Source organism: Corvus cornix, chromosome 22 (assembly GCF_000738735.6).
Source record: "Corvus cornix cornix isolate S_Up_H32 chromosome 22, ASM73873v5, whole genome shotgun sequence".
Taxonomy (NCBI): domain Eukaryota; kingdom Metazoa; phylum Chordata; class Aves; order Passeriformes; family Corvidae; genus Corvus; species Corvus cornix.
The window spans coordinates 37033-62592 of NC_046351.1; the positions used below are offsets into that span (position 1 = coordinate 37033).

Genomic DNA, 25560 nt, shown 5'->3' on the forward strand with positions numbered 1-25560 from the left:
CCAGCCTGGCCTTGGATGTTCCCAGGGATGGGGCGTCCACAGCCTCTCTGCACAGCCCGTGCCAGGGACCACCACCCTGGCAGTAAAGAACTTCTTCCCGTCATCAAATCTATTCCAAGTCTCTTTCATTTTCATCCCATTACTCCTTGTGCTGTCACTACAGTTCCTGAGGAAGAGTCGCTCTCCCGCTTCCCTGTAGCCCCTTCACACACTGGGAAGGGGCTCTGAGGTCTCCACACAAGCTTCTCTTCTCCAGCCTCAGGAGCCCCAGCTTCCTCAGCCTTTCCCCACAAGGGAGGTGCTCCAGTGCCCTCAGCAACTTCATGGTCCCTGCTGGCACTCAGCAGCTTCCCTGGGAACAACAGGGGCAGCAGCCATGGCGGTGTCCAACAACCCATGGAAGGCACTGGCCTTGGCATTGCCTGGGAGCTCTGCGCTTCCCACAGTTATGGAGAGAGGAGGAGGACATGAACAGGAGCAGTGCAGGAGCCTGAATGCCAAAGAAGGAAAGCTGATGATCCTGGGTGCCTGTGCAGTGTTTGTGGAGGCTTTAATGATGCCCTGGTATCTCTTCCAGGGCTGTGGGCATGTTTGTGGTGGAGGAAGTCCAGAGGAACATTTCTGATCAGCAGCGTGTAGAAAATGATCTTGGGTAGAGGTTGAATTCTCTCGGGAAGGAGATGGTTTCCGTTTCTGGAAAGGACAGCTGAGCAAAGTGCTGCAGATCTTGGTGCTCCTGGGGTGCCGCACGGCCGCCCGGGCTGGGGGTCCCTGTGCACAGGGGGTCCCACTGGTGCCAGTCCCAGCACTGGGCCCTGCTCGTGTTGCTGGGCTGGGGCAGAGCAGTGTCCCCAAGAGCAAAGCTGTCACCAGCAGAGGGGGGGGTTGGACATGAGTGGCCCCTGCAGCGATGCCACCAAAGCCTGCTCAGTGACTCCTGCTCAGGCCATGGAGATGCTCTTTAGCCTCGCAATGCCTCAGCAGCTGCATTTCCTTTTTTTCTGTGCAAGACCCCCAGCCCCAGGGCTGTTTCCGCAGGTCTGGGCCCCTAGCCTATATCACCGTGTCCCGCAGCTATAGGGGGAGGAGGAGAGAAGATCCATCAGGTAGGAATTGTGCAGCAAGGTTGATTTATTTAATTATTTTACAAACTTTTATAGGTTTTTTTCTTCATTGTCTAATTTCACAAAGGATCAGCCACCCCTTGGGGTCATTGGCTAAAATCCTAAAACATCCATTGTCAAAATATTTTTCTACTATACGATAAACAAGACTTTTCAAGGCTGCAGTTGTTTGCTTGTTTACATACTCTGCTGCCTCTTCTTTGAGAGAGAAAAGTCTCTCACGGACTTAGAAAATAGCAAGGAAATCCTCGCTAGCAGCATTTTTGTACCTACAATTCCCCCTTTTTGTTTTTTAAGATAACAACTCTACTATTAATCCTAAATAGAAATCTACATTAGTTATGAATTCTAAATATGTCTTTTAGGCTTTAACTATCTGACTCCGTAACAAGAAATTTAAAGTTCAGTCTCTGCTTGTGGCGGGACCATCCCAGTCTCTGCTTGTCGAAGTACCATCTGCCTGATGGTCGACATCTTGGTCATCATCAGAAGGGTCATTAGGCTGATGATCTACATTCTGGTCGCCATTTGGATGGTTGGTGTTCTGGTCATCATTTGGAGGTTGCCTGTTCTGCCCCTGGTGCTGTAGGTCAGGGCGAACGCATTTTGAAGGTAGCCACCTGTCATAGGTTAGCAAGCATAGTCCCGGAAGGGATGTCCTAAGGGGTGCTTACAGCTTCCTCTCGGACCTGACAGGACCTATCAGCTGGCCAGTTTGAATATGGACAATTCTTTAAGCCACTTAAAATTGTGACTGCCTCTGTGATCCACACTTAAGAATAGACAAACCCCCCACAGCTCTCTCTCATTTCCGGTGCTGGGACAGGTGGCTGCGGGCCCCGTGTGGGGACCAGTGGGCCTGGCCAGGCCCTGCTCGGGCCAGGCCGGGCTGGGCCACGGCCACCCTGGAGCTGATGGACCTGTTCTATCCATGGAACCCCCCCCCACTGCTTTGCCGTGGGCAGCCAGAGCGGCTCGGCTCTTCCCCCTCTCCACTTCGATAAGCAACATTCAACATTCCAGCTGCAAAGCTGCAAGGCTGAGGTGAGATTAACCCTTTTATTGCTGTGAAGAGCTGAAAACCTGAGGGAAGAGAGAGAGGAGATGCTTAAAGCTGAAATTCTGTTGTGAAGCTATGGTATATCAGAGTATCCCGTTGTAATTCCATGAAGATATGGGGGGTGGAGTGTTCAACTTGTAAGCAAAAGCACCTGCGCTGAGATAGGCAGATGCTGATGCAGCTGTAATTTCATGAGAAGTTTGGACAGGGAGAGATGGACCAGATGAGGACTTTGGCTCCAAATGGGAAAGGAGAAACCTCAGTTCCTAGAGATGAACCAGATGAGGACTTTGGCTCCAAATGGGAAAGGAGAAACCTCAGTTCCTAGAGATGCTCCCAGAGATAGTCCTAAAGATGAAGACCCTTTGCTCCCAGGGAAGGAGAAGGGCCTCTGTTTTTGTTTCTGAACGGCTCAACCTTAAAATTGTACCCCAAAAACTTCAAGAGTGGACCCTCGAAAGCAGTTGCGGGAAAAGCTTCAAGTCGGGGGAAGGGACTCCCATGCGAGCAGAGAGACTCCTCTTCCTGAATGGACTGAACAATATTTGGAAGTGGGCAGCTGTTTCGTTGTGATAATGTTTTCATAGCACGAGTGAGAGACTCTTCTTTCTAAATGGATGGAACAAGGTTATTATGGAAGTGGTAAACAGACTGAACATCTCAAGGGTTGTCTTTTTACATTGTCAGTGGGAGAAGGGAGGAAGGTGGGGGGAGGAGGAGAGTTCTGAAGGTATGGCATAATTTTTTATTCCCCTCTTTTAGGTCTGGTAATAAACTTCTTTATATTCTTTCAAGTTTGGTACCTGCTTTGCATTTCTCCTAATTCTTATCTCACGGCAGATAAACAGTAATGAGTATTTTGGACCAAACCACTACACTAAATTGGTGTTTCTGCCTGGTTACAAGCCCAATCCACTACAACAGCCTTTTGCCTGGGGTTGTTGGTGGGGTTTGTGTGTGTCGTGTCCGTCCCAAGAGAAACACTCCACCCTTTCCCTACAGTGGAAAAGAACCATCATTCCCGTCCAGGTGCCCATGGCCAAAACTGGGATTCCACCTCCAAATTTCTGTATATCCAAGGATTGTTCCCAGATGAAACCTTCCAGGACAGACAGCTCTGCCTGGCTTGGCCTCCCAGGGACCACCTCTCATCTTCCCATGGAATTAAACATCTTTTATGTCCGGGCATCCATGGCCAATATTGAGAATCCACCTCCAAAATTCCAGATATCCAAGGATGGCTCCCAGACCAAAGCTGCCATGAGAGACAGGTCTGGCTGCCCTCGCCCATGGTTGACCACCTCTCATCTTCTTCCAAAACACTTGGACTTTGTGCTTTTCTTTCATATGGAAAAAAACCATCCTTCCTGACAAGGCGCCCATGGCCAAAACTGGGATTCCACCTCCCAAATTCCCAATATCCAAGGGCTGCTCCCAGACAAACCTGGCAGAGCAGACAGCTCTGGCTGGCCTTGGCCTCTTGGGGGCCACCCTCATCTGCCTTTGAAACACTGTGGGCTGTGCTGTTCTTTCCATGGAAAAAAACATCTTTCAAGTCCAGGTGTCCATGGCCAAAACTGGGAATCCACCTCCAAAATTCCATATATCCAAGTAAAGCTCCCAGGCAAAATCTGCCAGGACTGACAAGTCCAGCTTCCCTTGGCTTCCTGAGGGCCAGCTCTCAGCTGCCTTTGAAACACTGGGGCTGTGCTTTTCTTCCTGTGGAACAGAACCATCCTTCTCCTCCAGCTGCCCATGGCCAAAATTGCAATTTGGCCTCCAAAATTCCATCTATCCAAGGATTGCTGCCAGACAAAAGCTGCCAAGGCAAACAGGTCTGGCTGGCCTTGGCCTCTGGTGGCCGCCTTTCATCTTTCAATACTGGGCTTCTGTGGTTTCCTTCCTGGGGAAAAGAACCGTCCCTCTTGTCCGGGTGCTCTCGGCCTTGAGCACCTGACCATTTGTTCCGGTTTGGCCAAATTTAGAAATACATCACCTGAGAGAAGGCACAACCACCCCTCCCCCACCAGGTTCAGGAAAAAATAAATTTTCCTCAAAGGAAAATGAAGGAGATAAAAACTATTTATCTACCAAACACACAGGAAAAGGGAAATGATGCTAAATAATAAAATCTCTCGCTGTGGAGAAAAAACCTGGGAAAAAGTGTTAGAGTCCTCCCTTTGGTCTCCTCGGAGCTGGGGCTTGGCCCAGGGCCAGGCCCTCTGTGCCCAGTGGAAAGTCTTCCTGATGTGCTCTGAGGTTGAAAGCAGTCCAGTAGAAGAGGGAGAAAATCCAAAATTCCAGGGAAGGAAAAGCAAAGTTCAACTCTCAGTCTCTCTCCGGAGAAAAGGAAACTGAAAAACTACCCAAAAGCTGACTGGAAAGCAGCAAGCTGGGTGCCTCCTCGCTCCCCTGCGGCAGCTGGGAAGAAACAGCTATCTCTGTGTGGCCTTGAACAAGCTGCAATCTGCTTTGAAAAAGTTTTGCTCAGTTTAGAGGCATAGAAAGGCACAAAGTTAATTTCTGGGCATAGAGCAGCGACATGGGATACACATCATCAAGTCACCCCAGGACACCACTGTATAGGGACAAAGGAGCTCTGTGCTCAGTGGAGTGGAGACTGAGGAGAGCAGAGGAGAGCCCTGGGAGGGACTGAAGGGAGGTTTCAGAGATGGTGGATCCTTCTGGCACTGTAGAGAACAGCCAGAGAAAGAGAAAATGAATGTGAAGGGCAGCTGGGGAGGCCCAGAGTGGACACCAGGAGAAAGGAATTTCCCTCCCAGGGCAGGGCTGGGGTGCAACGTGTCCCCCAGAAGGAGTCTGGAGCAGCCCAAGGCTTTGTGTGCCAAGGCAGAGGCAGGCAGGACACAGAGCTGCCAGCAAAGGAAGGGGCCAGCCAGGTGGGGCAGCCGGGGGGATGAGGACAGCCTGCAGGGACAGAGGCGCAGGGCAGGGACACCGTGGGACAGCCTGGGCTGCAGAGGGCAGAGGGATGGGCAGCAGCTGCAAGGCCCTGACAGAGCCAACTTGTGCAGCCCTTTGGCCACGGCTGCTGGCCCTGGCCCTGAGGCCAGGAGGAGACAAGTGACCCCTGCAGCCCTGGGGCCTCAGGGCCTCCTTGTCCCTGCCCAGCAGCCTGGCAGGGGCCACCCCATGGTGCTGCCCTGGGCACTGCCCATCCCCACATCCCAGTGCCCCGGGAAGAGCCCTGAGCACTGAGGGAGGGACAGGATCTGCCTTGCCAGGGGCTGGGGCTCAGGCCTTGGCCCTTTGCACTCATGGAACACAGCCAGCTTTGCTCAGCACCAGAGACACCTTTCCCTTGCTTGTCCCCACCTGCCATCACTGCCTCCAGAGTTCTGCTCTCACTGGAACCTGGGGACACTTTCACGTGAGTCGTGTCCCTCACTGGGACCCATTAAAAGTTAAAGAAACTTTGGACTTTGAATCTGACTTTGAGTTCTTGAGAAGTTTTTTGAAGACACTCTGAGGGACTGAGTCTGATGTGAACAACACCAAAGCCCCGAGAGGGTCATTAAAGTCCTTGTGCTGCTGCTGTGCTGCTGAGCTGGGCCGGGCTCCTGGCACAGAGTGTTGGGGAGGATGAAAGTTTGGTAAGAACGTTTCACAGATATGTAGGCTTGGCAGAAAGATCTCTGAATGTAGAAACTCAGGATGAGAGAGAAATGAAAGCAAGTTTTGATAAAAGCGGTTTTGCTGAAACACTGACCACTGAATAACTGAGAAGGCAAATGTTGGAGATGAGTTGGAAGGAGATTTTTATGATTAGGACAAAGGTATGTGACTACAAACAAAGACATGTTTTTCACCAAGTAAATAAGTCTCAAGAAGAGCATAAGTCAATAGAAAACATGTTTTTACCAACAAGAGAGATATCGCAGTCAAACAAGAAATGTCGATGCAGGAAGAAGAAGAGAGGTCTGAGAATTTTCCATTGTAAGCTTAAATTGTAACTTACTTACTCCTGTGATTGGATAATAATGACTATAATATGGTGATGGTAGTAACTATGATAGGCTATAGGCAAATGTAACGGTATTGTGTATGGTGCTTATTGGTTGTTATGTATTAAGATACTCAGCAAAGAAAAGTATAAAATGCTTTGTAACGTGAACAGCAAGCGGCTTCAGGTATGCCTACAGCTGGAGCTGGCAGCTGTAGGGCTGGCTCTGGATACCCACTCCCTGAAATGCTGTAACTTTGCCTATGCAATAAACAGCTTTCAAGAGAGCTGCCTGAAGTCCAGACATCCTTCGTGAACCTTTCTCCTATACTTTTGCAAAAAAGACAATAAACATGGCACAATGAGCAGGATGCAAAAAATAACCAATAGGGCCAGGCATCTAATTTTAAGCAGATTTTTGATCTATCTTGCAATTTGCCAATTGCCAAACAAACTGTTGAGCCAATCAGATTCTGATTCTTCATGCAATTTTGACACGCTTGTTTGTAATTCTTTAATGTGGGCATGAATAGATTTTGAATGATCAGACAAATTCATACAACATGTTCTATCAAAATCCTCACATCTATGTCCATGTGCTAGCAACAAAAAATCAACAGCAGCTCTATTTTACAGTGTAGCGTGCCTTACTGAACCAACACCTGTTCATAATCCGGCTAAAGCAAGGGAAGTAGCGTTAGCCTGCCAAGCTAGCCAACATCCTAACTTGTTTAACAGTCCCAGTGCTTTAGCAGATGCTATTTGTGGAGAAAGGAAGGAAACAGCCCATCGAGCACCTGGTGGCCAAAATTTGGTGTTGTCATCACAATCAGGGGCAAACGCACGGGTGCTGCATTTTCCTCTTCGTAGTTTATGCTGTAAAATCATAGCTATGTGTTAGGTGTTAACAGTGAGAGTCGTCCTAAGCTGCAAGGACGTCCCTTGATGTGTGATGGAATCGCAGCCCATGCTCGGTCTCTGCAAATAAAAAACATCCCTGGAGGCAAAGCCAGATGAACAGTAGTAGAGTGTGAAATATGTGGTGAACTGGAATTGCACCAGGCAATTTCCTCTGCAAATATGGGTTGGTTAGGAGAAACATCCCATACTTTGGATTGATCAGATCCAGAGTAAATAAATTTAGCACAAAGGCCTATTTTCACAGATCCTAAAAGCTCTATTTCCTGCGGCTCAAGAGTTGCCCAGGGAAGGTATGAAACCCACTGATCTCAAGCATCAGCGTGATTGTGTGATTGTAAAAGTTTGTTAACTGCCTTAGGCTTTGGCCAGTCATCTATTGGCAAGCCAACAAGGCAGGTAGAAAGAGGATTGTCAGGAGTAGCAGTGGCTAAGCACAGAGTATCTTGCCCTGTCGCATTGGCCAGGGTAACTCACATGTTGGTTCTCGGCTGACTGACAGGCCAAGCAGAAACAGCAGGCAGTAAGCTCAGCAAAACTGACAAGGACCATATTGGCACCTGCATTTTTTTGTTATTCGTTGCTATTTGGGCTCCAGTGCATCTCAATGCAAGCCAATACCCTTGATCGCAGGGATATCAGTGCAATACAGTCCTCCTTGCTCTTGGAGAGATTGTCAGTCCAACTGTCAATCTCCTCAGCGTGTCTCACGATAAAATTGATGGGATCCCAGCTCCTGATTTATGGAAGACACAGAAACAGAGAGGATTGCACAAACCTAGCAAGAAAGTGCAGAATGCTAAAGCAAAAAATAGGGGAACAACTCGGCCTATGGCACCCCCGGAGCCTCAACGGGACTTCTTCACATCTGCTTGCGGAGGGCCCACCGCGAGCGGGTCGGCTGTTCCGGGGGAGAGGGAGGGCTGGGGACCCTATTCTGACCTGTATCCCTGGAAAGACACTAGGGAAATAGTTCAGCATGTTAAACAAGAATGAGATAAGGGCCAAGCTCCCGTGCAATCAGCACAAAAGGACTGGCGGCCTCCTGTGGAGCTTCAGATACTTTGGAAAAACTGGTCCTCACAAACTGTAAAAGCCTGGATTGACAGCAGAGCGGAGGCCTCTTTACATTTATGGGAATCCCAAGAAATTTAAAGGACAACCAGTGATTCTTACAGGTTTGGTGGGGGGAAACAAATTGAAGCTGTGCAAACACAAATCAAAATGAAACTAGGGAACCTCCCCAGATGATTGCATTCAGTTATGATTGTCCTGGTCCCTGAATATATAGTTGGGATTGGTATCTTAAAGGGACTGGCTTTAAATTTATCCAACGGTTTGTATCAGTTTGGGACAAAGCCTTATATCAGTGCCCGGCCAGTTTTAGTCAGGCAGGTGAAAATGCCCCCTGTGCAGATTCCTGCCACAACTAAATTGGTAACCGTGAAGCAATACCAAATCCCGGGGGGCATGAAGACATTTCACCGGCAATTAAAGACTTAGTGGATGTTTTAAAACCCACTAGAATGGCTTGGAATAACCCCGTCTGGCCTGCCAAGAAAAGTGACAGGTCATGGAGAACGACCGTGGACTTTAGAGAATCAAATAAACACAGCCACCTCTTGCAGCAGCTGTACCAGATATTGTTACTTTAATAGAAAAAATCCAGGAACACTCTGGAAGAACCTGGCATGCAGTAATTGATTTGGCTGATGCTTTCTTTGCAGTACCCATTGCTGAGGAGCAGGGGCGTCACTTTGCCTTCACGTGGCAGGGACGACACTGCGCACTCAGCACATTGCCCCAGGCATGTGTGCACGGCCCAACAATTTGTCATCAAACAGCGGCCGAGCACTTGGATGAAATCAAACTGACTCCTCATACGCAACTCATTCATTATATAGATGACATCTTGGTCCAGGGCAGCAATGAGGAGGAAGTGCAACAAGTCCTTGAATTAGTTGTGGATCATAGGAAACAGAAAGACTGGGAAATTAACCCTACCAAAATTCAAGTGAAATTTTTGGGAATTCAGTGGCAATGCGGGCATCGGGAAATCTTCCCCAAAGCCCGACAGAAAATTTTAGAGTTTGCAGTGCCACAAAATAAAAAGGAGGCACCAAGATTTATTGGATTATTCGTCTTTTGGAGACAACGTATTCTGCATCTGAGACAAATCTCAACCCCTTTGCATAAAGTAACCAGGGGAAATAGGCAATTGGAATGGGGAAGTGAGCAGCAGGCTGCCTTTGAATTAGCCAGAGGCTATTAGCCAAAAAGGCCTTTAGATCTATGGCCTATGCAAAAGGGAGAAGTTGAGTTAAATGTACCTGTAAATGGGTCACATGCTGATGGGAGCCTCTGGCAGAAACAGGGGAAGAAAAAGGTTCCCCCGGGGTTTTGGGGGAGGAAGTTGCCAGAAGCAGGAAACAACTACACACCTTTTGAGAAACAGTTATTGGCATGTTATTGGGCACTGATGGAAACAGAACAACTTAACCATAGGATATGAAGTGGCTCTTCATCCGGAAATTCCTATTGTGCAGTGGGTCAGAAGGTCCCCGAAAGCCCATTGGATTGGGCACGCTCCGGAGTGTGGTATTGTAAAGTGGAAGTGGTATATTCGGGATAGGGCCAAGCTGGGAACGGGGCAGATAGCCACTCTTCATGAGCCAATAGCAGCTGCCCCCGGGAGGGACCAAGAGGTGAGTGCCAACTTCCCAGCTGAGAGGGAATCTCCAGGGAAGTGGGAAAAGCCTTCAGATCAACTAACGCCACAGGAAAAAGAACATGCTTGGTTTATGGATGGGTCAGCTAAATATATAGGAGGGAAAAGGTTTTGGAAAGCAGTAGCTGACCATCCTCATTCAGAAAAGTTTTTAGAAATGACCAGAGAGGGGAAAAGCAGTCAATATGCTGAATTCTGTGCAACTGATATGGCTTTAAAACAAGAAGATCTAGGAGAATGCCTTTCCTATACTGCTTCTTGGTCGGTAGCTAAATGGGTTCTCTCCGTGGCTACCGACATGGGTAGGCAGAGCCTGGAAAATCTACTCCAAAGAGGTCTGGGGAAAGGAACTGTGGAGTGATCTTTGGGAAATGGTACAAAGAACTGATGTGACTGTGATTCATGTTGATGCCCATAGTAACACAGACACTTTAGAGCGACTTTATAACTCTGTTGCAGGCAACCGGGCAAAGATTTCCCAAGCCAGACCAGAGTTCCCTCCAAAGGAGGATCACAAAGGCTTGGCAAAATGTGCGCACCAAAAATGTGTGCACCTTGGACAAAAAGCCACTTACAGGTGGGCTCAAGAGCGTGGCATTGCCATGTCACTCGATATGAGTAGAACTAGAATTGCTCAATGCCCCGTGTGCCAACATATGTACAAACGCCCGGTGCCAAACATTGTAAAAGGACCGCTGGGGAGAGGAAAATTGCCCGGACCAACTTGGCAAATGGATTACATTGGACCTTTACCCCAGGACCGAGGGTGTAAATATATCTGCCGTAGACACATATCCTGGGTATTTGATTGCCCATCCTTGTGAGAAGGCCACTCAGCATAGCACCATCTGTACTATAGACACAATAATTCTGTATTACGGAATGCCATTACCGAGTCAAACAGATAATGGGTCTCATTTCCAGAACAAATTCATTCAGCAGTACGCTGAGCAGAAAAACATTCAGTGGGGTTTTCACATACCATATTATCCCCAAGCTGTGGGATTACCTGAGCAAATGAATGGGCTATTGAAAGAGCAGTGAGAAACCTGGGAGATGGACACCTGTCCTGGTGGAGAAGCCATCTCACTGATGCACTGCACATCCTTAACAATAGGCCCATCAGGGACATGGACACAAAGTCAGGGGACGGGGCTCAGAGTCAAAGCATATCATGATTTGGTCAGAGAAACATGGTCTCTTGACACCTCCCTAAGTAAGGGAAGCTCCCAAAGATGGGGACATGATGAACGGCCACCTGAGAGAGTTACACAACATTATGGACCGGCTCCATGGAGCCCTAGCCAGTTGGTGTCAGGGGCCAGAGAACCTGCCTATAATCTGAATTGGATAATAAGACTGCAAGCTGTCTCGGAGATAATAACTAACCAGACGGCTGCCGCCCCTGACCTTATGGCCGACCAATCCACGCAAACGCGGAATGCGATTTTCCAGCATCGCGTGGTTTTAGACTGCCGCAGAAGAAGGAGGAGTTTGCAGGAAAGAAAATGAATCCAACTGTCGCTTACAAATTGATGACAATGGAAAAGTAGGAAAACAGACAACTAGGGAGATGAGAAAATTAGCCCATGTACCAACCCAGATATGGGAATGTTGGGAACCAGATATATTCTTGTGGCTGCCAGGGAGTCTGTGGCTCAAAGGGGCCCTTTCTCCTTTCCCTTTGTGCAGCTGCTACCTTCTTGTTTATTCCTTGTTTCGTTCCTTGTATTGTACGACTCATCCAGCACAGAGTACAGGGAAGGCAGCTCGCAGCTACGCCTCAAGATCAACCAACCCTACATGCAACAACTGCAGAGGCAGCGTGACAACCATGATTCATCCTGTAAGTCAGAGGAGCGACTGATGTGCTGAGGCCTGAGCAGCAGGCCTCAGCCGGAGCTGACCTACAGATGAACCCTGGCCAATCTGTGACTAACACCATCAGTATTATTTAGCTAAAAACAGATGACAAAGATGCTTATGCTAGCTGTTTAATGCCAAACGGGCTGCTTTAGAAACTTTCCCATAACCGTGTACAGTTATCTGCAAGAAATGGATAATTTAAGAAGCTTTCCCCAGCTGACATGAATAAAGGTTTGTTTGCAGGGTGTTTGAGGGGAAACCCTCCCAGGCAAGGCCTGGGCACTGGCCAAGCTGTGGCCCCTGCTGGTTGCAAAGTGTGCCATCAGATCCAGGTGTTTCCGGGCTAAAAACACAATCAGGTCACTTGGACTTCCTGATTTGGGCCTATAAAAGCTGGACCCACGTTTGGGGCAAATTTGGAGGCCTCACATACGGGTAGATGCACCCATAGGATTTTCCCAATTGACGGGAAGGGTTCTCCAGCTCCTTGCTGCGAAACGGGGCTCCCCAGGGACTGCAGATCTGGATGATGGTAAGGTATTTAGGCAATTGGTGATGCATCTTTCTAAATCCCTCTCCTTTCTCTTGGATAGTAATAATTAGGTGCATTACCTTGCTTATTTTTGCTTGTTGCTAAAGCCAAGCCCCTAGTTTTACTGAATGTATTGTTTTACATTTGCGGTTCCTTAATTTCACAGTAAAATAAGAGCATTCTTTCCAGTGCTGTCTGTGTCCTTTAAATCGCCTCTGCCCCTTGGCAGAACAACAGGAGGCCCCTGAGGGGCTGGGGTGGTGGGAAGGCCCGAGGAAGTGGCTGTCAGAGGCCATAAGCAGCCTCCAGGCAGCCGCCTCGTTCCTGCCGCCCGCTGCTCTGGCGCTTCCCCCGAGCATCTCCCAGGCCTGCGGCAGAAGCCCTCACGGCCGGGCCTCAGCACGAGGGTGGGGACCACCCCGAGGTGCTGAGGCTGGGCTGGCTGGGGACCAGGAGGGCAGGGGGCCCTGCTGGGGCACGGCCCCTGGCTGCTGCCAAGAAGGGGCCGTGGGCAGAGGCAGGGCTGGCGGCCAGCCCGGGCCCCCGCGGCTGCCCAGGCCACGGAGCTGTGACCGAGGCCCCCCTGACACAGAGCTCTGGGCCCGCACAGCTGCTGCCACCATGGGGAGGGCGGCGATGTCTCCTCGAGCAGGGCTGCCGAGTCGCTGCTGCCAAAACAGCTCTGGACGCCACAGAAACAGCAGCAGAGTGTGCACAGGAACAGCAGGAGCCCCAGTGCCGGCACCAGCTCAACAAGGCATCCGCACCAGCCGGGACGCCAAACGGGGCGACGCTGTGGGCACAGCTGCACGTGGCTTGGCAAAAGGCTCCAGCAGAATTGGCCACAATGGCTTCCTCTTGCCTTGCCAGCCTCACAGCGACGCTTGGCAGCTTCAGCTGCAGCCTGTGCCCCTGACTGACTTCAGTGGCCGTGCTTGAGGGCAGACTCGCCTTCCACAGTCAGGCGTCCCAAGGCAGCGGCATTGGTGCCATCGTGAGAGAGAGACTCTGATGGACACAAGCCCTGCACTGCAGGTGCCATCCCTCTCCTCCATGCAGGCCCCCTAAAGACACGTACATGAGCTTCCAAACTAAATCCTGGACTTGCTTGGAACAAAGGAAGATGCAGCCGGCACTGAAGGAAAGCAGGGAGTGCTGGCAGACGTTCAGGGGCGGAGGGAAGCACTTTGCTGTGTGCAGAGGAGATGGCCCGGTTCACAAGCTCAGGCTTTGCTGCCAGAGGATCCTGCTTTGCTCTTGCTGGAGGCCATTCCCTACCAATGCCTGGCCCTCCATTGTTCCTGCATCACGTCTGCTGGACCTGTGGCAACAAGTGTGTCCCGAGTCCCTGTGACAGCAGGAAAGGGTGGGACCTGTGTGCTTCCAGCGCCTGTCTTGGCTGCTCCTTCAGGGTGCTGGCACCATCATCAGAGACACAGAACAGCTTCTCCTCCCACAGCTATCCCTATCCTCTGCGCTTCCCCAGGTGGCTCCCTTGATGTTCCCTGGGGAACCTCCCTGTTTGTGGCCGTCCACTGCCCTGCTCAGCAGGGACGCAGTTGTGTTTGGACGTGAGCTGCCACAGCCAGACACGCAGCAACGGGAATGTTGAATATCAGAGGCTGGGCCGATTCTTTCATTTCCAGAATGCAAGAAAGACAGAAAAGCACAAGGAGACGTCACAGTGTCTCTGTAGAATCTCTTTGTCCTGTGAAACTCTGCAGCTGATGCTGTTCTGGTGCTACTGCTAACCCCTTCCATGAAAAAATTCACTCCAGGAAGGAGCAGCATCTCCTGTTGGATACCAAGTGCTGCCCCCAGTCACTCCAGGTGCTCCTGCCAACAGCCCCCTGTAGGAAGGAGCACAGACCCCAATGCACCTTGGCTTTGGCTGCCCTCTGGCAGAGAAGCCCCCGGGGGCACAGGTCTCTGGGGCAGGAGATGGGCACCGGTGCTGCCAGGGCTCGGGGGTGGCAGGTCTGCTTCGGAGGGGACTCTGCCACACCTGCTGATTTCAGCGCTCCCCGGGCCCCAGGGCTCAGAGCAGCATTCGCGCCCTGGCCCACACGTTCCTTGTCTGTGTCACAGCCCCGGCTTTAGGATGGCCACCGGCCGGGACGTGTCCCAAGGAGGCCGTGCCAGCTTCTGTGGAAGACCCCGAGCCCTTCCCGTGGCAGCTGCGGCGGCAGCCGTGGGGGCTCCTGGTGCTGCCCCGAGCCCGCAGAGCAGGGGAGCGTTTGCTTATGGCTGGAGCCGATGCTAAAGTTCCTGTTGGGCTCTCTTAGACACTTGGGGCAAGGCATTCCTTCCAACCTGGGCCACTTGGGGTGGGCTGGGGGTGGCCCCAGGGCAGGTGGCAGCGTGTGCAAGGGCCCTTTGTGACACGGTGCAGCATGGTCACCGTGGGGTGGAACGGGACAGGGTGTCCCAGGGCCCTTTGTGACACGTGCTGACATAGGGGCTGGCGGCGACGCGGCCACGCCACAGTGCTCGGAGCACGCGACGGGACAGGACGGGACAGAGCGGTGCCGTGAGGAGCCCCCGCACAGCGCACTCGTTCCTCGCTGACCTGGAGCTTTTCCGAGGCGTTATTCCTGCAGGTGACCTCGAGGCCAGACCACAGGACTTGGTGACCTGTGGCCTTCTCGAGGCTTCTCTTTTGCAGGTGCCCTCGAGGGCAGACCGTGGGACTTGGTGCCCTGGAGCTTTTCTGAGGCATCTGCCATCCCTGTGGCCGGTGCCCTCAAGGCCAGACCGTTGGCTTTGCTGACCACAATCCTTGACGAGGAGTCTCCTGTCCTTGTGGCAGGAGCCCTCTGAGACCAGGCTGCAGGACTTGCTGTCCTGTAGCCTTCCGGAGGCTTCTCTGCTGCTGGTGCCTTCAAGGCACAAGTGCAGGACTTGTTCACTCAGAGCTTTCCCAAGGAATCTCTCTTGAAGGTGCCCTCGAGGCCAGACTGTGGCATGGCGGGCAGATTCCGTCGCCTGTTCAAAGTGTTCAGGGGGAAAAAAGGCCCTGGAGCTGCCCCAGCACAACAGCCCGAAGAGCTGGAGCAGTTCCAGCCACGGCAGGACGGTGAGTGACAGAGCTGGGCCACAGGGCTGATGGCGGCAGCCAGCTTGGCGCCATCCCATCCCATCCCATCCCATCCCATCCCATCCCATCCCATCCCATCCCATCCCATCCATCCCACCCATCCATCCCATCCCATCGCATCCCTGGAGAACAGGCCCATGGATAGGATGGAAGAGGGGCCGGGCCAGACCCCCGCAGCAGCCGTGCTCCATCCCCTGGGCATCCCGGGGCTGTCCCTGCCTGGGGAGCGCAGGGCTGGGCTGCGTTCTCCGGCCTCTCCTGCAGCCCCTCAGCTCTGGCTGCGCTCGCTCTTTGCCAGATGCAGCCCCGGACCGGACACAAGAGCAGGACCGTGCCCACGGCCGCTTCCGGAGAACAGTGCAGGTACCTGCAGCCATCCCCACCTGGGCTGGGCCTGCTGTCGCTGCTCAGCCGAGCACCGCGCCTGGAGCACCCCTTGGAACAGCCCTCCCTTCCCTGTCCTTTGTTCTCCTGCAGATGTTCCGGAAGTTCATGCATTCGGCGTGGAAAGACCAGCACCACAGCAACTGAGGGCACAGCTGAGCCTGACTCTGGGCTGACCGAGCTCCAGGCAGAGCCTGATGTCAGCACAGATATCACTGCACCCTCAGAAGACTCTGACAGTCCAATGAATGATCACACGGTGAAGACTGACAGGGCAGTGACTGAGGATGGCCATCACAAACACCGACACCGGAGAGACTCAGGGCATCCCAAATACTGACACTACGCCCATTCCCACTGGGATTCATGCTCCTGAACTGGGTTATTTCAAGAGAGTGCTGATTCTTCTCAGCAGCAGGTAAGCAGCCTGGGGCCAGGGCTGGAGACTCCAAGGATCGTGTGCCCCCTCAAGCCACGGCTTCTGGGCCCCCTCAGCCTTTGAGACCAGAACAGTGAGTCGAGAAGGGAAGCATTTCTTGGGGGCAGCTGGGGAAGTTGCTCCCTTGGACAGTGCTCCAAGTCTTCCCCATGCCTCCTCCAGGTGCCAGCCATGGTGAGGAACATTCACCAGAGTCTCGGGTCCCATGTCACTGTGGGCGCCAGGCTGGGCTTTAACCTTCTGAGGCTGGCTGAAGAGCACCCCGCTGATGTGGTGCTGACCCTCCTGCGCTGTGCCCCATCGTGCGACAGGTACGGGGCCCAGCTGCCTTGAGAGCTCGGGGCTCACCAGCCCTTAGGGCCCATCGCCCTGTGCCGCCTGTCCAATGGGGTCTGCCAGACAGGCGGAGAGCTGCAGGACCCTCGGGCCCCTCTGTTTCCTGAGCCTGCTGCCATGCTCCCTCCCTGCCCCTCAGGGCACCGGGGCTCTGTCACCTGGGCCCCCACAGCTGCACAGGGCATGGTACTGTGACTGAGACGCCCCTGACTCAGAGCTCCGATCCACAGAGCTGCTACAATGATGTGGAGAATCATAGGATCATTGGGACCAGCAGTGGAGAAGGTGTTGCCAACGCTGCTCTGTGTGATGCAGGAATGGCCACTGCATAGCACGTCCACCTCTGATGGGGATGATACAGATGTCTTTGCCCTGGCTGTGAGTTTCTGGAACTGGCCTTTACTCACCCTGAGGTCACATCCTCACCAGCTCTCCATCCTTCCCCCACTGCATCTCCTTGCCTCAGGTGCTGGGCTGAAACCTGGGCTAGGGCAGGCTCAGGGGGCACCAGGCCCGGTGCTCCCCCTGCGTCTCCCCTCGGGCCCTGCCACATGGACAGCTCGGCACTGAGAGCTGTCTCGGGCTGCTTCTTTTGCAGGCAACTCTGGGGCTGTGGGTGATTGTCCAGGTGCCTCGGTGCCACGAGGCATGATCCTTTATTCAGCCCGCCTGTTTGTGACTCTGCTCTTCCAAGTTGTCATCACCACACAGCAGGTGCCAGAGGAAGTTGATCACTTCTGGAGAGCATGCCGGGAGGAACACCGCCTTCCCACCAACCCCAACAGGTCCCAGTCCTCCTGTCCTTCCCATGCCCTTGTGGCCAGCGCCAGTGCTCCCAGTGTGACCTGGGCTTTGCTCTGCACACAGGTTTGCAGTGCAGGCCATGAAGGCTCTGCTCTGTCGACTGCGCTGTGACAATGAGGTGGTGGCTATGGAGCGCAAGCGTGGCTGGGACACGCTGCTGTGTGCTGACACCCAGCACTATGCAGTGGGTCTGCTGGCCAGGTGAGACCCCCTTCTCCCCACTGCCCCCGGCACTTGTGCCCTGTGCCCGAGGTGCCCCACACAGTCCCTGTGGGGCCTCGTCACCGAGGGATGGCCAAGCGGACTGGAAAAGGCTGGAAGGGGAGGGTGCCCAGAAGGAGCTGCCTCCCAGAGCACCCAGATCCCCTTGCAACGTGGTGGGGAAGACCAGACCTGTGTGAGTCAGTCCTGGGAGAGGTTTGCCCCCTGCCTCAGGGTCTTGGTGCCTTTTTCCCCCTACCAGAGAGATGCGCCAGGTCTTGATCCCCTTCTGCTCCCGCATTGCATTCCACCTGCTCAAACCACTCAGCAGGGAGGAGCCATGCTGGGATCTGCCCTTCCTGGCTTTCCTTGTGGAGGTGAGCCTGACGGCCAGCGCTGCCTCGCTGAGCTGCCTCCCGCCTCTCTGCCCTCTCGTAGCCGCAGCTGCCTGGGACGTGCCCGCGCCCTGCGCTGCTGCCTGGGCCCAGCCCTGGGCGGTTCCGGGCTCCTGCCGGCCGGCTCCCCTGTCACTGCCCTGTGCCTTTCAGGTCCTCGAGTGCCTGGACTTGAGGGAATGTGGTGACAGTGTCCTGGAGATGATGTCCAGGTACCTGCTGAGCGAGTGCAGGCAGAGATGTCGCCTGGCACTCAGAGGCCTCGTGGTGCTCAGCAAGGATCCCGCCATGGTGAGAAGGCGGCAGCGGCTGAAGCTGCGCTGGGGAAAGCAGTCACATGGGCTTGGCTGGGCTTCAGGAGCTGAGGCAGCTGCTCCCAGCTCTCCTGCCTCCCGGCTCAGCTGCCCCAGTGCTTCGGGACAGGCCTTTGGCCTCTGGGCCCTGCGGCAGCAGGGTGGGCTTGCAGGGCCAGGGTGGTGTAGGCAGTGCAGCCGTTCATGGCTTCACAGCACAGCCTTGTGTTCCACACAGGCCAGAAGAATGGGCAGCCTGTCTCAACGGCTTGTGGAGCTGCTGGGCGATGCAGATGGAGAGGTGGTCAGGATGTCCCTCTCTGTGTTCATGAATGTGCTGGAGAACAAAGACATCCTGGTATCCAGCACCACTGCCCCGAAACTGGCTGAGGCGCTCCTGCCACTCTTTGAAAATGTAAGGCTCTGTGCCCCCACCCATAGGCACTGGTGCTGCAACACTTGTGCCTGGATTTTAGGCCGTTGCCCACATGGGCTGGAGAAGTTGCTGCTGAGGTTTTTTCCTTTACTCCAGGACAACAGCAATGTGCAGATGCTCTCCATTCACCTCTTCTGCAAGGTGATGGAGTTGGTAGTGGACGAGGGAAAAAAGCCCCTTAAGACAATTGTGTGCCAGAGCCTACTCCCACTTTTATTCCACTGCCATGATGAGAACCGGAACGTGGCAGAGGTGAGGACTTGTGGGCTGATGTGTCCTCCTGGGAGGGGGCTCAGCTGCCTCCTGCCCTGGGGCCTCGCAGGCTGCAGCCTTCTCCTGGCCTTGGCACAGGGACGCGGGTCCTGTGCCCTGGGCTGTGGTGCCATCTCCGTGTCTCTGCTGCTCTCCAGGCTTCTCGGGAAACGCTGATTTGTGCGGCCAAGTTCCTGAAGAGGAGAAATCTTGGGCAGCTGGTGAAGAAGGAGCAGCTGTCGAAGTTTGCCGAGTGCCTGGTAAGGACCGCCTGGAAGCCTAAGCTGAGCCTGGAGAAGTCCCCTGCCCCTGGTGCCCAGTGCGTGGGGCTGGCAGCTGTGCTGCACCAGGGGTGCCAGCCTGCGCCCCACACGCTGCTCCCTTCCCCGGGCTCTTCTCCAGGCTCCTGTGGCCCCGAGCCGGGTGCCGATGGAGCCCCGGCCCCGCTGGGCTGTGGCGCGGGGCGGCACCGCGGCTCCCCGGGCAGCAGCCGGCCCTCGGCCCCCTCCAGAGCCCGGCGCCAGCGGCTGCTGGCCGGGCCTCGGGGCCGTGCGGGCAGGGGAGGCCAGGGCTGGGCGCAGAGAGCCCGGCCGAGGGGCTGAGCCCGCGCCAACCCTTCCCTCCTGGCGCTCTCTGCAGCTGGCAGAGGACAGGAGCCGAGCGGCCGAGCGCCTGCACCAGGCGCTGCCGTTCGTGGAGAGCCCGCAGGAGTCCCTGCGAGAGGCGGCCGTCAGGTTCATGGGTGAGCCACGAGCCCGGGGCCCCTCCCCGCCCCGCCGCAGCTCGGCCCCAGCCCCGGCTGCTGCCCCGGCAGCGGGATCCGGGCCCGGGGCCGTGGAGCCCCGCCTGCCCTCGGGGCCGCTGCCGCCCTCTCGCAGCCGTGCCCTCGGGCGTCAGGATGCGGCAAGGGCCCGGGCTGAGCCCTGCCGGGGCAGGAGAGCGGGTGGCCACGGGGCTGGCAGCGCCGCTGCGAGGGAGCTGTGCCGCGGGGCCGTGACCGCCTCTGTGCTCCCAGGGGCTGCCAGGGTGTTCTTGAGGGGGCACAAGGAAGAGCTCCAGCTCCTCAGTGAGGGTGAGTGAGGGCAGCGGGCTGGCAGCGGCGGCTGGCGGGGGCGAGCTGCAATGCCTGGCTCGGGAGCTGCAATCCCTGCCCTGGCTGTGGGGGCTTTGCTCCATGTGTGGACTCGGGGTGACGTGGGCAGAGCACAGAGAGGTTTCAGGGACACGGTGGGGAGCTTCACGGCCAGCACCTTCTGGCTGATCTCCTTGGCCCCTGCTGTCTTCTGGCCATGGCAGCAGCTGGGTGAGATGGCCCTGGCAGGAAGGTCTGCTTGGATTCCCGCAGATCCAGGCTCTGACCGTGCCTCTGTTCCTGTCTCTTCCAGCCCTTCAAGCCCTGAGGAGAGATGACAGCCCTTCCCAGACAAACATCGTAGTTCAGAAAATATTCAACAAAAGAGCTGCTGAACTACGTTCATCTGCTGGCTCAGAACCAGAGTCCCTTTAAGACCTCCAGATATCCTGGAAGATGAGACCATCTGGAGACTGGAGTAGAGCAGCTGGACCTCCAGGCACAGCTGATGCTGGTCACAGCTGAGCCTGTGGAAAGCTCCCATAGCTCCTGCCCTCTCCCTCCCTTTTGACAGCTCCATCCCTCCAGCCCTCAGACCCTGCCCATCCCCTTTTTTCCTCCCAGCTCATCCCTTCGCTTCGCCTCCTATTAATAAACAGTTTGGCTTCTTCACTTGACCTGCATCTCTGTGGTGCTGAAGCGGCCCAAAACCTGAGCCCTGGGACACACAGGCCCCTCCTGCCTCTCTCTTCCGTGCTATTACTGCAACCCTAGGGTATATCACCGTGTCCCGCAGCCGTAGGGAGGAAGAGAGAAGATCCAGCAGGCAGGAACTGTGCAGCAAGATTGATTAATTTAATTATTTTACAAACTCTTTTATAAACTTTTTTCTTCATAGTCTAATTGGACAAAGGATCAGCCACCCCTTGGGGTGATTGGCTAAAATCCTAAAGCATCCATTGTCAAAATATTTTCTACTGTACTATAAACAAGACTTTTATAGGGTGCAGGTGGCTTGGTTGTTTACATAACTCTGCTACCTCTTCTGTGAGAGAGAAAAGTCTCTCACAGGCTTAGAAAACAGCCAGAAAATCCTTGCTAGCAGCATTTTTGTATCCACACCGTGCCGTGTTTTATGCAGAGACACAGAGGAACGAGGGCAGCTCAGGCTGGAAAGGTCCCTGTCCTGAAGGTCCAGTTCCACAACACTGTGGAGTCAGAGGTCTTGCTGAGCACCCTGAAGGCCCTGGATTTTAGAACAGCCAACAGGAGGATGCTCCGGAGGCAGCTGTGAGGGATTCCGTGGCAAGCCTCCACGGAGGGCAAAGGAGCTTGGAATGCTGGAAGTTTTCAAGAGCAGCTTCCTGAAAGCCCAGCAGTGCTCCATCCCTGCACGGGATCAGGAAGAGGGCAGAACCAGAGACCATCCGGGCTTACCAGTGGCCTCTGGGTGCGTCTACGAGCAAAGGAAGCAGCAGCACAGTGGCCGAGACTCGGACGCGCGGCCATCCCGGTGTCCGGAGCGCTGTCAGGCAGTGTTGGGATCCTGGGGGCAGTTCTGGTCTCCACAAGTGTGGGATCGCAGCCCCTGCTGATGCCTTGAGAGGCCACCTAAAAACAGACTAGACCAGCATAAGGGAATAAAGGTAGGTATTTATTTGAAAGGCCTTCAAAGGTACACCCAGGGTAGCCAGAGGCTACTGCCAAGAGGGACCCCAAGATGGACAACAGGTCACGAGTTCTTCACACTTTTGTAAGTTTGGTTCCTTTGCATATGTGCCGGTTTGGCCAAATTTAGAAAGATATCCTCTGAGAGAAGGCACAACCACCCCTCCCCCGAACCTGGTTTGGGAAAAAATAAGTTTTCCTCAAAGGAAAGAGAAGGACATAAAAACTATTTATTTAACAAACACACGGGAAAAGGAAAATAATGCTAAATAATAAAATCTTTCAGTGTGGAGGAAAAACCTGAGAAAATGTTAGAGTCCTTCCTTTGGTCTCCTCGGAGCTGGGGCTTGGCCCAGGGCCAGGCCCTCTGTGCTCGGTGGAAAGTCCTCCCGATGTGCTCTGATATTGAAGCAGTCCATCAGAAAAGAGAGAAAATCCAAAATTCCAGGGAAGGAAAAAAAATTCAGCTCTCAGTCTCCCTTTGGAGAAAAAGAAGCTGAAGAACTGGCCAAAAGCTGACCAGGGAAGCAGCAAGCTGGGTGCCTCCTCCCTCCCCTGCTGCAGCTGGGAAAAAGAAAGTCCCTATCTCTGTGTGACCCTGAACAAGCTGCAAACTGCTTGAAAAAGTTTTGCTCAGTTTTTCCTTCCCTCTCTCAGGCTCAGTTTAGAGGCATAGAAAGGCACAAAGTTAATTTCTGGGCATAGGGCAGTGATACGGGATACACATCACAAAGTCACCCCAAGACATTCCACCCCTTATCCCATATCATTGGCTCAATGCCCAAACTAAGATATTCTAACTCTACACACACACATCAATACATATACATATATATATATATATATATATACAGCTATGTACGACCAGTGACAGTGACCCTCAGCAAGCAGTGGTACCCAGGCATTCCACATTACAGATGGTTTTCACCCAACAATCAGATCCTCCTGTGGTACACAAGGTGTTGTTCCATCTTTCTGCATTACCCACCATGTGCAACCAGGTCCCTGAGCAAAGACAACCCCACGGATGGGTTTGTCTGTACTCGAGGCAGAATTTATCCCCACAGTCTTTCCTATCAGACCTCTGACATGCACTACTGGGACCTTATCTCCATCTGTTGTATGCAGGGATTCAGATTGGGCTGGACCAGCTCTATTGGTGGAACCTCAGGTGTTAACTAACCAGGTGGCCTTTGCCAGATGCTGCTCCCAATTTTTGAAAGTTCTCCCACCTAGTACCTTCAAGGTGGTTTTCAACAATCCATGGCACCGTTCCACTTTGCCTGCAGCTGGTGCATGGTAAGGGATGTGGTACACCCACTCAATGTCATGTTCTCTAGCCCAGGTGTTTATAAGGCTGTTCTTAAAATGAGTCCCATTGTCAGATTCAATTCTCTCAGGGGTGCCATGCCTCCAAAGGACTTGCTTTTCCAGGCCCAGGATGGTGTTCCGGGCAGTAGCGTGAGGCACAGGGTAGGTCTCCAGCCATCCTGTGGTGGCTTCTACCATTGTGAGCACACAGCGCTTGCCTTGGCGGGTTTGAGGCAGTGTGATGTAATCAATCTGCCAGGCCTCCCCATACTTGTATTTGGACCATCGCCCACCGTACCACAGGGGCTTCACCCGCTTGGCCTGTGTTGGGGTTTTAGTTTAGTCTTAGTTTTTTTTCCTGTTAAAGGAATTTTCTCCCATATGCATGTTGCTAGGGGACAAATAGCTGTACTTAAGAAAGACAAAAAGGGGAGTGGGGCGGGCCTGGCTACTCCTTTGTCTACACCTGGGTGTGGGGTCAGTTCGCTCTGAGCGTCCGGAGAGAGAAGCTGCAGAGAAAGGAGCTGCTGCTTCTTTCTTTTTGGCCGTTCTTTCTTCCTGCTGGAAACAATGCCGGGACCCCAAAAGCCACTTTCCCTGCCCTGCTGGAGACCGGGCTGTGGCTGCCCTGCTCCGCTGCTGCTTCGAGCTTTCGCTACGCTGTAGCCCTGCTCGCCCTGCCTGCCTGGGCCTCCGTGGGTTTTTCCCATCTGGATACATCTCGTCTGCCACCCGGGATTTGCGTTCGTCCCTGCCACTCCAGCCTGCCGTTCTAGCCTGCCGTTCCAGCCTGCCGTTCCAGCCTGCCGTTCCAGCCTGCTGTTCCTGAGAGTCCGGGATCGGCTGCCCAGCGGTTTGTGAAGCCTTTGTTCCATCCCTTCCCGGGATCCCAGGGCACCGGTGCCGCGTGCTCCCCGAGCTCGCTCCGGAGCGCCCCCTGCAGCCGCGGGGGAACCATCGCACCTGCCCTGCTCACCGGGAGCCGCCAGCGCCCCTGCCGGCTGCGAGCGGAACTGCACCCGAGGGGAAAGGGCCTGACAGCCGAGAAGGCTGGCACTGGGTTTGTGATTGTTTGCTGTTACTGCCATAGTTGTTGTTGTTTTGTTTGACTGGTTATATACATATATATAGAGAGAGAGTAAAGAACTGTTATTCCTGTTTTCCACATCTTTGCCTAAAGGCCCTTGATTTCAAAATATAATAACTTGGAGGGAAAAGGGGTTATATCTGCCACTTCAAGGGGGGCCTCTGCCTTCCTTAGCAGACACCTGTCTTTCAAAACCGAGACACTGACATTTTATTCATTTTCCAGAAATGAATTGTTATTTCATTTGCTCTTTAGCAGTGACTATCAGTCTAATTTGGTGTGACCCTATCTATAAATTACAGCATATGCCTATGAGAGAAAAGAACATAAGTCCATTATACTAACTACAAACAAAATAAGAAATAGATTACTTAAAAATTATTAAAATATAAATGCATTTCTAAGAGCAATAGGTGAATGTTTCAGGGCTTTCCCGATGTTCAGAAACATGAGTGTGGGCTGCTAACATTTTTTTTTTCATGCATTTTAAGCCCATAAACTCAAGATGTTCTATTTTTACATAATAAAAACATAATGAAAAGTCACGTTCTATGAAAATTTATGCTTTATCTTCAAAACAACATACCTTTTCACAGTTCAGGTTGGAAAAAGAAATCTCCTGTATTCAACACACTGTACCTAGCTTTTTAGAGAATTATTTGGCTGTCACCCCTTTTTTTGGTTTTTTTTTTCAGTCTTTTCTAAACAGTTTCATTAACTTGAAAAAGTTTTCAACTACGCTTGAATGCCTACAATATGTTCCAGTGTATATTGTTACAGAGCCTTGAATGACTTGTGAATTGTCAGTTATACTAGGTCTTCTCAACTGTATAAAGAGGCAAATCTTATTAAATAGTTCCACTGCAGGTTTAAGGTTGGTTTTACTGTGCTGCATTCTCTTCCAGTGGATAATTTGCATTGAACAACAGAAAATTTGGTGGCTTCCACATGGTGTCTGCTTCTCTATCACAGAAGTATACACTATAAAAAGAGTTATTAAAATTATCTACTATGACAGACAAAAATTCATGTGGTAAACCACTTCCTAGCATTACCAAAGCCAATAGGGCCATGATGCTAGAGAAAGTCAGTAATAGGCCACAGAGGATGATTATATTATGGCAACTCTATAACAGGATTTTAGGCACTGCCTCAACAATCAGGAGCCAATATATTAAGTGATTCAGGCAGAAATATTTTAAACTCTGAAGCTCCTTTTTGCATTGTTGCTTGTTTTTTATGAATAACAATAAATATTATATTAATTGATAAGTACTAGAATGTTTCATAATTGTTAATAAGCATGCTACTCAATTGATTAGGAAAAAAGGAAGAGTTTTGTATGTTCTTTTATGCTTACATATTTCTATAGAATTTGACATTCTTCTTTCATTTACTCTTTTGCAAGATTAATTCAAAGATAATACATCCTTTTATATAAGGTCACATTTTAAAAAACTTTTATATCAAGTGGACCATGACTGCTCAATATGCCTATTAAAATCAGAGATTTTGTTCATTACTGAGAAGTACTCATGACTCTAACAGAAAGACACTCTTATGGGTTTTTTCCCTATTAAAATTAAAACTAAA

The 25560-nt window shown here is 52.6% G+C and overlaps 1 protein-coding gene across 4 annotated transcripts; it reads left to right on the top strand.

Annotated features, from left to right (window-relative positions):
* Positions 1 to 12802: 12802 nt before the first annotated feature.
* On the top strand, positions 12803 to 20578 carry LOC120411183. Of its 4 annotated transcripts, XM_039564470.1 has the most exons (16): positions 12803 to 14022; positions 14651 to 15268; positions 15588 to 15652; positions 15767 to 16091; positions 16275 to 16423; positions 16679 to 16826; positions 17047 to 17233; positions 17316 to 17453; positions 17716 to 17830; positions 18002 to 18139; positions 18380 to 18556; positions 18674 to 18829; positions 18988 to 19089; positions 19469 to 19571; positions 19845 to 19901; positions 20215 to 20578. In XM_039564470.1, the coding sequence occupies exons 7-16, from the start codon at positions 17097 to 17099 to the stop codon at positions 20334 to 20336; spliced, it is 1245 nt and encodes a 414-aa protein (XP_039420404.1). In that variant the 5' UTR covers positions 12803 to 14022; positions 14651 to 15268; positions 15588 to 15652; positions 15767 to 16091; positions 16275 to 16423; positions 16679 to 16826; positions 17047 to 17096; the 3' UTR covers positions 20337 to 20578. The 4 variants fall into 4 exon arrangements, with proteins under 4 accessions (XP_039420404.1, XP_039420403.1, XP_039420405.1 ...); XM_039564469.1 differs by having other exon boundaries at positions 12803 to 15268; XM_039564471.1 differs by lacking the exon at positions 19845 to 19901 and having other exon boundaries at positions 12803 to 15268.
* The last annotated feature ends 4982 nt before the right edge of the window (positions 20579 to 25560 follow it).

Excerpts from the sequence above, each read along its gene's own strand:
- LOC120411183 (XM_039564469.1), top strand. The coding sequence starts at position 17,097 with ATGATCCTTTATTCAGCCCGCCTGTTTGTGACTCTGCTCTTCCAAGTT. Across the intron at positions 17,454-17,715 it reads GCAGTGGGTCTGCTGGCCAG|AGAGATGCGCCAGGTCTTGA; the intron begins GTGAGACCCCCT and ends TCCCCCTACCAG. Across the intron at positions 18,557-18,673 it reads TCCTGCCACTCTTTGAAAAT|GACAACAGCAATGTGCAGAT; the intron begins GTAAGGCTCTGT and ends CCTTTACTCCAG.